Here is a 14,550-nt window from a genome sequence, read left to right as displayed (position 1 = left end):
ATGACAAAGTCTGTTGATACCATCTTTAATATTTTGTCAGGATAAAACCAGAACAAAAACTACTGACTGGCTTAAGTCAAATACAGAAAATAATAATACATTTCATTTTACTTGAAGTATTATATACTACATTTGTATGCAAATAAAAGTAGTTGGCTTTCAGTAAATAGTTTGGTTTTTTATTGTTTCTACTGGATTTGTTTGGTATAAATAATAAAAATACAAACATCAGAGGTGCAATCTTAACCCTTTACAAAACAAATGTAACATAATTTTTAAGTAACAAAATGAGTAACAGCTATAATGCATATTTCACTTCTCAAAGCTAAACCATCTACCGTTAGATGGCCGTGAATAATGTGACGGCATTGCGTGAAGCAGTACTGTATGCTGTATATGAACTAATTCTACATGATTTAGTAGTAGTCAGTTAGAAATTCACTGTATTAGCGTATGCTCACATTCAATAAAAAGTGACTAGTCCAAAGCCTATCGACTATTTGGCTTGTTTTCGGCTAAATACTTACTGTAACTTCTTAGGCTATGTTTGCAAATGCATAGAAAAATGTTAAGGCTTTTTCTTCAAAGATGACTTTGTTTTCTGCATGGCTTGAGCAAGTCATAGGGAATAAACCTAAAAAAACCCAGCTTTATAGCATTCCACAATACAGTAGAGCTGTATTATAAGATCTTCGATGACAAATATGGCACCATTTAGGGTATTTGAAGTGTTAATTGCACGGCACTCCTCCTGTCCACAACCTGGACGCGTCTTTTCTAATGCAGCTGTACAGCCCTCATGCAGGTTAGTACTCTATACGTTATACTCTATACGTCCTCTAGTTAAAAGATAAAGAAGACAAAGATACACATGAGGAGGCAGGTGAGAGGTTTGGATGTGCTCAGCCAATTCTGCTTAGCAACATGTGTTGCTAAGATTGATAATGACTTATGTATAGCATATTCGTCTATGTTGAATAATAATAATTTGTTTAAAATAGATTCTAAAATATATGTGAATAAAATAAAGCATATGCCGGCAGTGGTTTCAGCGGTACGGCAGCATCAGGCGATATGGATGAACAGAGAGTGTGTGTGTGTGTCAGGCACTTGTATGTTTGGACAACAACATAAGAAGTGGAAAATGTCGTGTGTGTGTGCATGCTTTTTACTTGTGGACGATGCTTTGCTTTTTAGTGTTTGGTGAAACCCTGCATCATCTCCAGAGGCAGAGGGAAAATGATGGTGGAGTTCTTCTCGGCCGCAATGGTGTTGAGGGTCTGCAGGTAGCGCAGCTGCAAGGCAGACGGAGACTCGGCGATCACCAACGACGCCTCCTTTAACGCCCTCGAGGCGTTCATCTCTCCCTCTGCAGCAATAACCTGAAAGGGAGCACAAGGGGGACAGTTTTTTTTTTTTATCCACTCCAACACAAATCAATAAGGAGGTCAAACACTGAAGCCATTGGAATCACAAAAAATACGGTAATCCCTCACCGCTTTCATGGTTCATTCATCGCTCATGGTTTTTCAAAAATATATTATTGCTATTTCATGGTGTCATGCTATTTCACTACCGCCTATAATTAGTCTAAATGAACCAAAATACAAATAAATATAGGCATTCAGAAAATGTCATGATATGTAGTATTCTACACTGGTCACTAGGTGTCAGTAATGTTACTGTAAGCTTTGGTGAGACACACAAGCACCAGATTTGATTGCAGCTCTGAATCATCTCACAACAGGCACGATAATCCCTGTAAGCCATGTCATATTACAACTCAAATTTGATCACCCAATGTTACTTCCTGTCCAGTCCCCTTCTCACCGGAACACATTTACAGTAACACACTCAAGCCCAATAATAATGCAGTGATGACATAGTCGCCGCCACAGGAAGTACTGTTCAGAACAGGAAATACAAACAACACATGCTGAGGTGTGAGTCTATTTTGGTCCACTTGAGCATATGATGTTATTTATGTATATGTATATGTATACAACATTGAAGTACCTTGGCCCTGGCCTCCCGTGTGGCCTCAGCCTCGGCCGCCATGGCTCGCTGGAGCTGCAGGGGAAGCTTGACGTCCTTAATCTCAACCCGCTCCACCTTGATGCCCCAGTCATCAGTTGCGTCGTCAAGAGTAGACTGATGAACACAAAACAGACAAAAAAAAACAAAAAACAAAAAAAAACGCTTGATATGACCTTTCACCTTTGAACCTAGACTTCTTAATACAAGCCCTGATCCCCCAATATTCCCAATGTAAAGGGGGCCTAACCTACAAACAGTATGTATATGTTTAAAATGCAGTACTCTTGCTCTACATTTGTTGCAGCAATTCCACTTTCTACCACGTGATGGCAGCAGAGGGCAACGTGTTGGAAGCCTCAATGTTCAAATAAGAACATGTTGGCGCAATACTCCATTGGAAACAATCAGCACAACTCCAAGAGAAATGTATGGCTCACCTACTGATCATCTGCCTGTGAAAACATATTCAATTATTTACAGCTTTAATGGATGAATAAATGATAGCAATGGGTTGCAAAGTAACAGATGTGCTCTACATGCAGTATCACATTGCTGTTTATTCACTTCGCAGCAGTTTGTTACTTTAAAATGGATACTTACGGCTGAATGACGCCACGACAGAGGCTGGCTCTGCAGCAAAGTGGCCACTTTAATCCTCTGCTCTGTTTTCTATTGCATGCCTGTTTATCTGCTCTACATCTGCTTGACAGACTCCCTCACCACTTGGCCCCCAACCTCCCACTGTATGGAATAACAACTGGCAGTTCAGTTCAGTTCAATATTAAGATACGCCCCTTTTTCAACATTACGTGTTTACCTTTGTCTTTTTTTCGCTTCTCTGCTCCTCTTAACCCTTAGATGCATAAGTGGGTCAAAAATGACCCGGTCAGGTTGTTTTCTTGAAATATCTTCGTAATGAAATTTTTTTTATCATTTCATATTCCAGGTATTCCTCAAAATACATGTTTTTGATATCATGCCATTCAAATTTGTAACTTACCTTTTATACATTTAAAGAAATTTTTGTTTTTGTGTCACTACCCCAACCTTCCATTAAGTGGGTCAAAAATGACCCGGTCAGGTTGTTTTCTTGAAATATCTTCGTAATGAAAAATTGTTATAATTTAATATTCCAAGTATTCCTCAAAATACATGTTTTTGATATAATGCCATTCAAATTTTTAACTTACCTTTTATACATTTTAAGAAATGTTTGTTTTTGTGTTACTCCCCCAACCTTCCATAAGTGGGTCAAAAATGACCCGCATGCATTTTCCATGGAATCCAATAGGAACCTTTGATTCTTATCAACTTTGGCTGTCAGGAATAAATTAACTGTAGACCACACAAACTATATCAGAAGTGTCAGCCCTCAGGAAGATTATTTTACACATCAAGTGTTAATACATGTAAGTATTATCTTCATAAGATATTGTGTGTGTGTCCTTAATGACTGTTAGTATTAGTTATCAACAAATTAGCCTACTTTATAACTTTATAAAGGACCACCCAGTCCTTGTTTTTAGCATAAGTCTAACATCTGACATCATCATTTTCGACATTTCCTGTTTCAAGTCAATAACCGCGATCACAGAAAAGAAGTACTTCCATCCAGCATTAATTGAGTATTGACTGTCACCATTGAAAAGCAATATGGAGTGATATTGATTAGTTGGGCCACTCATTAAAAGAACTGGTTGACTTGCAGCGTTTCAAGAAGAAAAAGAATAGATCAGCAACCCGACACCAGAGATATATTGAGGTAGTTGTGGGAAACTATTTACTTAGTTAAACTCACATGGTGACACATTTTTGGCCAGACAGTATCTGTTAAGTTGACACAGTGAAAAGTCTCTGGGTCGTTCCACTTCAAATAGCAGCTGACCAAAGGCAGCAAGTGCAGACATGCTATAATTAGTTATTATGCTGTTGCGGAATAGGAAACATGCAAGGAATCTATTCTGGAAAATGAGTCTTACCTGCATGCTGTGTGCAATTTCTTCACGGTCAGACAGGATCTCCGCCAGGTTCTTGGTACCAAGAACGTTCCTCAATGTGGTCTGGGCCAACAGGCGAGTGGCGGCATCTGCGTTAGTGATGTTGGCCACGGCCAGAGTAGCATTCTGAACTCGGTAGTAAACCACGCCATCCACGCTCACCGTCACCGAGTCTTTCGTCAGAACCTGAGAGGGTTTGAATCCACCGAGGTAGATAACAGACAAGATGGGATTGTGAGATGTTTGGAGGAAAGCACTTTCTAAACATGCTCCAATTATTGTAACCTTCGGGGGTGCAGTCAGAATATCGCTAAATATAGTCCACAAGTTCTATAAGGTTGAGGTCAGGGCTTCATTCTAGAACCCTGCTTCAGTTTTGTGTTTGAGATCGCCGACATGGAGATTCCACACCACTTCTTGACAACCCATTTGAAATAATCGATCTTTCATGAACAATTTACTGTCATTTCCGGTGTAGAAGCTGCATCTTTGAACCCTGCGGCTTCTACAGTGATGAAGCTAATTTGTGGTCCCAACATCTCGTGTGCTTTGGAGCAGTCATCTTGCTCTTTGTGCATGTGCCTTCATCATGGCGAACGTGTGGCGAGGTGCGTGTGATGCAGCTTTCACGTTTTAGTCTGATCTGCCGGTGATCTTGGCAGCGTGTAGCGGTGTCGGGAAGTCCAGAGTGACACTGAATGAGACAACTAGTGGTTTTAGTGCAAAGGAGGAATGTGAAGATCAACGTCGATGACAGCCGTTTAACCATCCGTCTTACACGCACTGTTTGGAAAATTATTAAATCAAATCAACTTTATTTGTAGAGCACTTTTCCTGCAAAGACATGCAACACAAAGTGCTTTACAGAATTAAAAACAATTACCACAATTAAAAGGAAAAACAAATACTAAGAAAGCCCCTCCCTCCCACCCTCCATACTAGACACACACACACCCACCCACACACACAATCACACACAGTAGGGAGACATGGCATGGCACTGAGGATCAAGGAAACGCCACCTTTGGGGCCGTCCACACTGGGAGGAGCCGCAGGCCGTGCCATCGGGGGACCAGCACCCGGGCCCCCCCGACTTGGGCGGACCCCCACATTAAAGGGAGGAACCCTCAGCCGTGCGGGTCGAAGGGACCCAAGGATGGCACCCCCTCAGCAGACCCGACATAGCCCCCAGTGTGGAGGAAATACTGGAGTTAAAAGCTAAAAACTAAGAGCATAAAATAGGACTAAAAAGATAAAAACATAAGAAAAGTGTTAAAATATGAGTTAAAAGCCTGATTAAAAAGGTGTGTCTTTAATCTTTTTTTTTTTTAAATATCAACAGTCTCCGTAGTCCTGAGGCTCTCCGGCAGGCTGTTCCACAGGTGGGGGCCATAGTGGCTAAATGCTGCCTCACCGTGGGTTTTTGGTATTGTTAAAAGGCCAGTGCCGGAGGACCACAGGGTCCACGGGGGTTGATATGGTAAAAGCAGATCAGATAAATAAGAAGGTGCAAGGCCGTTAAGACATTTAAAAACCGTAAAAAACAGTAAGAGAATCTTAAAATCGATCCTGAAGCGGACGGGGAGCCAATGTAGCGACTTTAAAACGACTTTATTATCAAATGTATATTATTAAAAAGTATAATTTCTCTTGTTTAATTTAGTGGCTTCAGGTTACATTCGGGTCTGCTCAATAGTCTGGAAATTACAGTGTGTCAATTTTGGTGGAAGGCTGGAGGAAACTAATTTAATTTTGCCGTCTAGGTTGAGCAAATACATCATAGTTGTGCTTCCATCCGCTTGTGTATTGCATTACAAGTGCAGCCCAGGAAAGGATACGTCTTTGTCACTTATAATATAAAGCTGTGTATTGAGGTTTGATTTCTCCGCAAAATTCCGGATTAGAGGATCCAGGATTGAGTACAATGGGAGATGATTTGTGGTTGTGTACAATGACGCATTCAAAATCGGACTAAATCTCAACTCATCACATGTATTGTGACAGCCTGTTGTGTGTGTGTGTGTGTGTGTGTGTATTTGTTAAACGTCAACAGAACCATGCGTGGCGTACCTCTTGCGGTGGGATGTCGAAGGTGATGGTGCGCATGTCCACGTTAATAAAGCTGTCAGTGCACGGCAAGATGAAGAACAAACCTGTGGAATCACAAGAATGCAAATAGTCTTAGCGAGGACTAAATCCACGGTAAACGCAATAATGAGCGAGCGTCTTCACAAATGTTTGAAGCCGGTGGGATGAATGAAATCTTGGGAGCGGGCCAAGTCAAGCCCGCTTGATAAGACTGCAGCTGTGCTGACAGTCGGGCAAAGCTGTGAATATTTGCAGCTTTCAGAAGCCCGTTTCAAGTCACAACCATCCAGCAGGTGTATGAAACAATACACGGCTCACATGTGCCGAGTGAAGGCAAATGCTAGGTGTGAAAAACATTTAGCATTTCATGCCACATCAAGAGTCTTTCCAGTCAGTAAACTGCCGGTTTGACTGGTAAGATCGCAACCTCCTGCAAATAGCAACGGCGGTCTTCCTCTTGCCTGTTGAGACAAAAAAAAGGCCTTGGCCCTTGTTACGCAATGCAAGGTCGTGATAAAAGTGGCGCTATCAAATGTTTCAAAATAAAGCTACACAAAAACTGTAATCTTGATTATTAACATGTGTTGTATCTGATTGTTGATGGAAGCAAATGTTCTTACGTGTTTCGGCCTATTCCCAGTCATGTAGCCCTGCGTTTCGACAAGGTAGTAAATCAGGGGTCTCAAACTCAATTTACCTGTGGGCCACCTGTGAGCTAGGTTCTGGGTGAAGCCGGGCCGCATCAGGTTTTCAAAAAAAACAAAACAAAACGCATTTATTAAAAACTGGAAAAAAAATCAATAAAAAAAACTATCTTCAATGCTTTTGCTTCTGCTATACCCTACACTTTTTCAGTACTTTGGTTCCGGTTTTCCACACCAAAATATCTGATAAAACATTCCACTGTTCTCAAATATCTTAATTTTTACTTTTTCTATACACAAACTAGGATAAAAATAAAAATAAACAAATTAAGAATAAAGACAATAAATCAATCAGCAAATAAGAAAAACGTAAGAAACCACGTACAGTTGGTAGAGAAATTATTTTTTTCAGATTCAAATGTACAGTATTAACAGTTATTTAACCTTTAACATGAACATTAATGAAACTTAATAATTTTACCCAATTAGCAAGTTAGCATCGTACTCTGTTCCATCTGGGAGCAGCGTCGTAACTTTAACAACATGTTTGATGAGATGCTTTATCTTGACGTGTATTTTCCGTTTTATTCCGAATCATTTCCGGCATTTATTTGTACCCAGCCTCATAAGCCTTTAGCTTCATTGCTAATCCAAAGCAAAACAGGGCGGGGTAACAGGGTTGGGTAACAGTGTGGGTGGGGCAAAATCATGTTAATTGTGTACGGTGTGTACACAGCTTTAAGCTGTCATTTCAACATTAAACTTTGGTATCAAGGTGGGGGCCTCAAACTAGCGTCTAGCGAGTTTGAGACCCCTGTAGTAAATGAAATAACTTCATTGAAAGCATCACACACACATACAGATGGTCCTCATTTTATGACATTCCTTGTTACGATGTTTCAGGGTTCCGAATGCAGCCTCAGGGCTGAATGGCAAGAATGGTAGACTGCCTGGCACCATTGTTGCTGGCAAATTGAGAAACGTTAAAAGGTAGTTAGACTGGTCACGGCAAGTTGGCTCTGCAGGCCTGGTTGTACCTGCTGACGGCCCACTGGCTATATCATTCATCAGCTCAAGGGAGGAGCAATTGCATTAATTGAGATGTTTATTTTGATTTCATTATTATTAGGTGCTGTCGAATGAGGAGGTGTGTTACGTTTTTCTCTCTGGATTGTTTTGTCTTCCTCTTAATTTCTATTAAAAGAAGGTTCCAGGATTTCAATTCTAAGTCTGAATACATTTTCCCCCCGAAATTGTGCAGTTCTATTCCATAAAGAAAACTCCTGCTTCCAATTAAACACATGCATTTGTCCCACAGCCAGATTGTGGGGCTGAGGTTAAGGGGACATTACAGGAAACCAAATGCTGAATTTAGTTGGGGGCATCGGCACCACAAGGCCCCCAGGAATGTGAGATTTGCTGGCAGAGAGCTATTATTACCCCACGCTGTCACAAATGGCGTCCCCAGACACTCCGGGGAGTCCAATTTCACCATTTTTAAGAGGACACTCCCTGTTTTTATTAGATGCAGTAAAACAACAAATCAAAGACGAAGAGACAGTGAGCTATGAGATGTATGCAAATTCTTCCTCGTGGGAGCATGTGTTTTTCTCAACAAATACCTCGTCTTACAAAAAAGAAAAAAAAATAGACATTGTCATCACTATTTTCAGATTTATTAACGCATCCATAACTCAAATAGCACTGTCAAGACATATGGCGTCACATAAATGAGGCCCTGGTGAATGTGCTTTATTGCAGGATGCACTTTGGAGGAGGAGACATCTTGTTGGAAGAACCGCACATTGTTTCCATTTCTGATTAATGCCAATGACTCCACACAGCTTGTTAATGTTGCACTAGACTACTTGATATTTTACTATACTTGCTCTTCCCCCCACTCTAATGCTAATAAATTTAACTTCACTGTAACACTGCGCAAAATGAAGATGTTGCTGTTCCTAAAACACTACCAGAGAGGATTCTGTGCTTGACGTCGGTGCTCCGGGCCATCTGTCCTAACTTAAGGTCTTCACCATGTCACTGTCTGCAAATGTCTGTGAGTAACCAGGCAACCGTTGATGCATGACCCTATTTATGTCCGAAATTAAATCAAGAAAGCGAGTGACGTACAATCACTGAGAATGGATCTAGTTTGGCTCTGGCGCCGGTTTTTCAGGGATGCCAACTTGGAGCTGAAATACCATATAAATGTAATACACCACAGCATATCATATGGGTATTGTATATATAGTATATATAAATATAGGTCATGAACAGTGATGACATCAGAGAAATACTGTAGACCTTTTCCCTCTGTCAAACATTATTGTCGACCACAACTTGACTATTTATTTTTTAACAGATTTGGCTGGGTACAGATGCTCCAGTTGTTCTCACTGAGGCCTCTCCACAAAATGTTTATTTTGCATATTCTGTCAGTGGTAGAAAGAGAGGCGGCACTGCAACTTTAACCATAAACTCCCTTCCCGCCAAAATGATTTTATTGGCATGACAACACCATGCAATTGTTTTTAGTGGAACTCCAGTCCTGTGTCACTGTTCCTAGACCACCAAAGAGATGTGCTTTAAGCTACACATACTGTTGTTAATCTTGAATACCCTCCATAACCAAAGAATTTAAAATAGGATATATTTTAAGGTTTGAACCCAACAAACTCGCAACAGGGGCACACTGTGGATTGGGTCATGACCTATGACCTGTCCAACCGTGTGTTGTCTGTTGCTGACTTGACCACTACCGTGTGTTTTTTTTTAATATCACCGGTCTTATCCAGCGGGATTTCTCGATGCAAACTGTGAGGAAGCGCTATCTAACCGAGGAAGTGGCTGCAAATTTTATTAAAGTTTTTAGTAAATATCCTCCCATTGTTTTACTTGGACCCTGTCCTTTTCTTGTTGCAAATTTGAACAGGAAACGTACATCCTGCCTCAACACTGTTGCGCCACCAAAAATAAAAAAACTAAGATTAAAACTTATGCCCCTGTGGAGAAATGCACAGAGGAAATAGAGAAAAAACGGTTAACTGTGAAATATGTTGTGAACAACAACAAAATATACAATACATAACAGTGCGATCCGGATTTCAATAAATACATGGCACTCCAACAAACTTCAGAGCCAGGTTCGTGCTAAGTATGCTCCCCAGAAACCCATGAAATGATATGTGGTGTCCCCCAAGGATCAATTTTAAGTCCTGTTCTTTTTAATTTGTATATGCTTCCCCTGGGCAGTGTCACCAGGAGACATGGACTTACATTTTCACAGCTATGCTGATAATACATTTGTCTCCTGATTACACAAGACCAAGTGTATTTAGGACGTTAAATGGCTAAGTTTTAGTCATTGGTCTTGAGGCCCTTAAAAATACAACTAACGTTTTTTTAGCATCTTAAACATATACCCAGAGTCCTCACTATTCTCTCTCAGGGAAACACGGAGACGCTAATGCATGCTTTTATCACTAATCGGATAGATTACCCGTAATGCAGGGCTTTCTGATCTTACTAAAAAGAGTATTTAATCTTTACAATTACTCCAAAATTCAGGTATTCAGATGCAAGTGTGCTGACGGAGACCAGAAAGTGGGCCCACATTAAAACTTTTGTTGAAATGAATAAACCCTCATGGACCCCGAGATCCTCCGGCACTGGTCTCATCATCATCCCAAACGTCAGGACACACACAGGGATAAATAAATATATTTGGTATCTGCTCATGGTCAGAAAGGATGTTTGAGAATGCAGTGCAAAGTCTTGTCTGATGTCTGGTGTTAAGACTTGGCCGAACATATTAAAGAAATTATTGTTATTATTGTAAGTTGTCCAACCTGGTCCTTTGGCTCCTCCTCGCAGAAGGCGTCCCAGGCGGAAAATAATGGCTCGCTCATACTCCTTCACGATCTGTGTACAGAGACAACACACAAAGAGCTTGGATATCCTGCTTTGTCTTATTTGACATTCAGCCTACAGCCTGTAATTGGATATATCTGCTATTCGGAAAAAAAAAAAAACAACAACAATCTGTTCAATGGAACAAAGGCTTACCAGCCTCTAAACGCACACAAATTCACACCAAAACAAACACTGGAAAACAAAACAAAAAACAGGCTATCGTAGATGATTTATACTAGTGTACCACTGAGATGTATTCCAATAAAACAACATGTATGCAATAAAAACAACAAGCGTGACAGCAGCTGACCTTAATGCACATCCAAATGGAGAGGGGCAGTGTGACCACCATGAGAAGAAGAGACAGTCCCACCAACATCCAACCACAGAAGCCAATATCAGAGTCTCCACTCTCCAAGGCTGGAAATAAATAAAACCACACACTTAAATTATGTGAGTGTTGTTGTCTTCATGTTTTTGCAGTCATGCATCAGGGCAGCTTATGAAACATCACCTCCTGTGTGTTCATTTATCATTTCCAAGTCTAATAAAGCCTAGGAGTAAGAGCTTCACTTCAACAAATTGATGGCATGCAGTAACGTGGTTCAATGAAGGTGATCGGATGCAGTACCTTCCGTATCATGTAAAGCGCTGCTTGGACCTACAGACAAAGTTAAAAAGTCAAAACAACATTGTTTTGTTCAAGGAATATGTTGTATATTTATGGCGTCTAATAATCCCATAACAGCCGGCACCCTTTGGATACGTCATAATAAGATTATCCATGATTGCTGTAATCAGGCCTACAATAGAGAGGCAACAAAATGTATGTAAACCTTTTGAAGTTTCATAAAATGTGATCTGAACATCATCTAAGCAAATTCTGTAGGTCTAAAATAATGACCAACAACCAAAACAACCAAAAAAAAAACAAAGTTCTTATGGGAAAAGAATGTCAATTCTTAAGATAATGACATACATATTCTAATTGGAATAAGGTTTAGCCTTATTATTAGTCTCATTGAGATAATGACTTGGAAGGTGTGGGTTTTAAAAAAACTTTGGGTTTGCTCTGCACAAGAAGTAGAAGAAGATTAAGAATTGTTGATATATATAAGGGGGCTGCACGGCGGTCGAATTGTTTGCACAAAGGCCTCACAAGTTCAATTCCCCCCTCGGCCATCTCCGTGTGGAGGTTAATTGATGACTCCAAATTGTCTATAGGTATGAATGTGAGTGTGAATGGTTGTTTGTCTATATGTGGCCTGTGATTGGCTGAAGAAGGCCTTATAGAGTACATGAGACATCCAAAGAATTATTCTCACGAGGGTCGCGGGGGTATGCTGGAGCCTATCCCAGCTGTCTTCGGGCGAGAGGCGGGGCACACCGTGGACCAGCCAATCACAGGGCACATACAGACAAACAACCATTCACACTCACATTCATACCTATGGACAATTTGGAGTCGCCAATTAACCTAGCATGTTTTTGGAATGTGGGAGGAAACCGGAGTACCCGGAGAAAACCCACGCATGCACGGGGAGAACATGCAAACTCCACACAGAGATAGCCGAGGGTGGAATTGAACTCGGGTCTATCCAAAGAATATGACACAGCTAAAACAGTTCAGCCCTCTATCCACAGGGAGCGCGTGTATTAATAAATAAAGACATGAAAAATCTAAGAAAATCTGCATCAATTTCCTTAACTTAGATGAAGATGATATCTTATTTAAAACAAAAAACAAAAAAAACAAAAAACAAATGGATCCCATAGTTTTTCTAGCCTTTCTAGTATATACCAGCCAGTGTATATTCAAGAGGCGGTGATGTATAATAACAAAACTAAATGAGTACTATTAAGAAAGTACAAGTTAGCATAAAGTACTCCTCCAACACGCTTTTTAAGTAAAACAACACGAGTATGAGTGTTTTTAAGCAGCTGTCTGTTACAGTTAGTTCAGCGTACCGTTTACTCTCACTACAGTTAGCTGGCTACCATTCGTTAGCTTAGCTTGAGCTAGCTCATTGGTACCATTTCCTTGGTCGTTTCCAACACAAGCCCACTACTTACACATGCACCCGCCTGTAATATGTTATCTGTGATAACATATGGCTTTTTGTCGCTTGGAGATTTAAACATTACGACATAATTGTAGTTTATACAGTGTAATATAGTATAGAGCGTCACCTGACTGGCGTTCTCGTCTCTTTGCAGCTTTCATTGCAACTTCTTCGCTGTCCATAGTGAAGAGTTTGAACGTTTAAAGGCAATACTGTACAATAGCAACAAGACAACAACTGAACGTAAAACGACCAATCTTCCTTCAACAACTGTGGGTTTGTCCCTCGTACGCGTAAGGTCTTTACCCTACGCTAGGACTTACAGGTGTTGTGACGTAAGCGTGTTGAACGAAGAATGGCTCTCTCCCAACTCACTTGCTCACAAGAAGAACAAATTCTATACTTCAGATACTTTAGGAAATGTAGTAAAATTGCAAATAAAATCAGCATGTAACGCAGCACTGTTAATCACATGTAGCCTTCTTTAGGTGGGCGGCGTCCAAAATATGCCTGAAAGTCAAAATACAGAACAAACTCTTCTCAAAACACCAGTCACGCCTTTTGGCTTGTAGCCTTTTAGTTTATAGATTTTTCTCCCCCTTGTACAGATCTATACTCGCCCCTTTTTCCCAATGCCATGTATACTTTGTTTCACTTTAAATGAATAACTGAAGAAAGGTAACATTCATATCTGCACATGGTGATTAAAAACCACAATTCAACGTTAGTTTGACCATGCAAAGTCATGTATTTTTGTGTGGTTCAGACTTCCATTATGATGGGGTGGTTGCGGGGGGGATGGGGGATGGGTAGACTTGTTGATTAATTAGTAAACAATTAGAGTGAGTGAATCATATGATCTGTTCAAGTATTTGCAGCCACACTTGCTGTCAAATATGCAGCCTTTAATCCTATATGGTACAATGAATCAATAAGCTTTAGATATTTTAAATGCACACACATCAATTTTCCATCATAGAGCTAAAAAATTCTACTAAACTAGAAAAGGTAATTCAGTTTTTATACAGCCTGCATAAAGTAACTATATTATTTAGAATTAACAATTATTGTTCATTCATTCATTCATTTTCTATCGCTTATCCTCACAAGGGTTGCGGGGGTGCTGGAGCCTATCCCAGCTGTCCTCGGGCGAGAGGCGGGGTACACCCTGGACTGGTGGCCAGCCAATCACAGGGCACATATAGACAAACAACCATTCACTCACATTCATACCTATGGACAATTTGGAGTCGCTAATTAACCTAGCATGTTTTTGGAATGTGGGAGGAAACCGGAGTACCCGGAGAAAACCCACGCATGCACGGGGAGAACATGCAAACTCCACACAGAGATGGCCGAGGGTGGAATTGAACTCGGGTCTCCTAGCTGTGAGGTCTGCGTGCTAACCACTCTTCCACCGTGCAGCCCCTAACAATTATTGTTTATAGATAAAATGGTAGAAATCATAAAAAACACACTTGTGGAACCTCTCAGTGGGCCTCACCAGCTCCTTAGTCTCCACTTTGCTGCAGTACTCCATTTTGTTTGTTGCCCTCAATAGTAAATTCCCATTCTACTTCATTCTACAGGATAAGCATGGCTGAGCTAGTACTATGCAGAGAAAAAGAGGAATAAACCTACAATATTAATATAAATAGTAAGTCACTTGGAGATGGGATCACGATTTATTGAGAATCCAGTGGACTGAGGGGCAAAAATAATTCAGTCAGAACTACGACTGGAGCAACTTCTTGGACATGACACTAACCCGCTAGCTTATAGACATATAGGTTTCCAGATGAGGGA

General features: G+C 40.6%; 1 protein-coding gene across 2 annotated transcripts; it reads right to left on the bottom strand.

Annotated features, from left to right (window-relative positions):
* Positions 1-15: 15 nt before the first annotated feature.
* Positions 16-13,103, bottom strand: stom (stomatin). 2 transcript variants are annotated; one of them, XM_058057868.1, is made up of 8 exons: positions 12,872-13,103; positions 11,313-11,342; positions 10,992-11,101; positions 10,618-10,690; positions 6,105-6,187; positions 4,017-4,220; positions 2,017-2,151; positions 16-1,382 (listed from the first exon to the last, which is right to left on the bottom strand). In XM_058057868.1, the coding sequence occupies exons 1-8, from the start codon at positions 12,924-12,926 to the stop codon at positions 1,194-1,196; spliced, it is 879 nt and encodes a 292-aa protein (XP_057913851.1). In that variant the 5' UTR covers positions 12,927-13,103; the 3' UTR covers positions 16-1,193. The 2 variants fall into 2 exon arrangements, with proteins under 2 accessions (XP_057913851.1, XP_057913860.1); XM_058057877.1 differs by lacking the exon at positions 11,313-11,342 and having other exon boundaries at positions 12,872-13,073.
* Positions 13,104-14,550: the final 1,447 nt, after the last annotated feature.

Source organism: Doryrhamphus excisus, chromosome 2 (assembly GCF_030265055.1).
Source record: "Doryrhamphus excisus isolate RoL2022-K1 chromosome 2, RoL_Dexc_1.0, whole genome shotgun sequence".
NCBI classification, from domain to species: domain Eukaryota; kingdom Metazoa; phylum Chordata; class Actinopteri; order Syngnathiformes; family Syngnathidae; genus Doryrhamphus; species Doryrhamphus excisus.
This window is presented reverse-complemented; position numbering and strand designations above follow the sequence as displayed.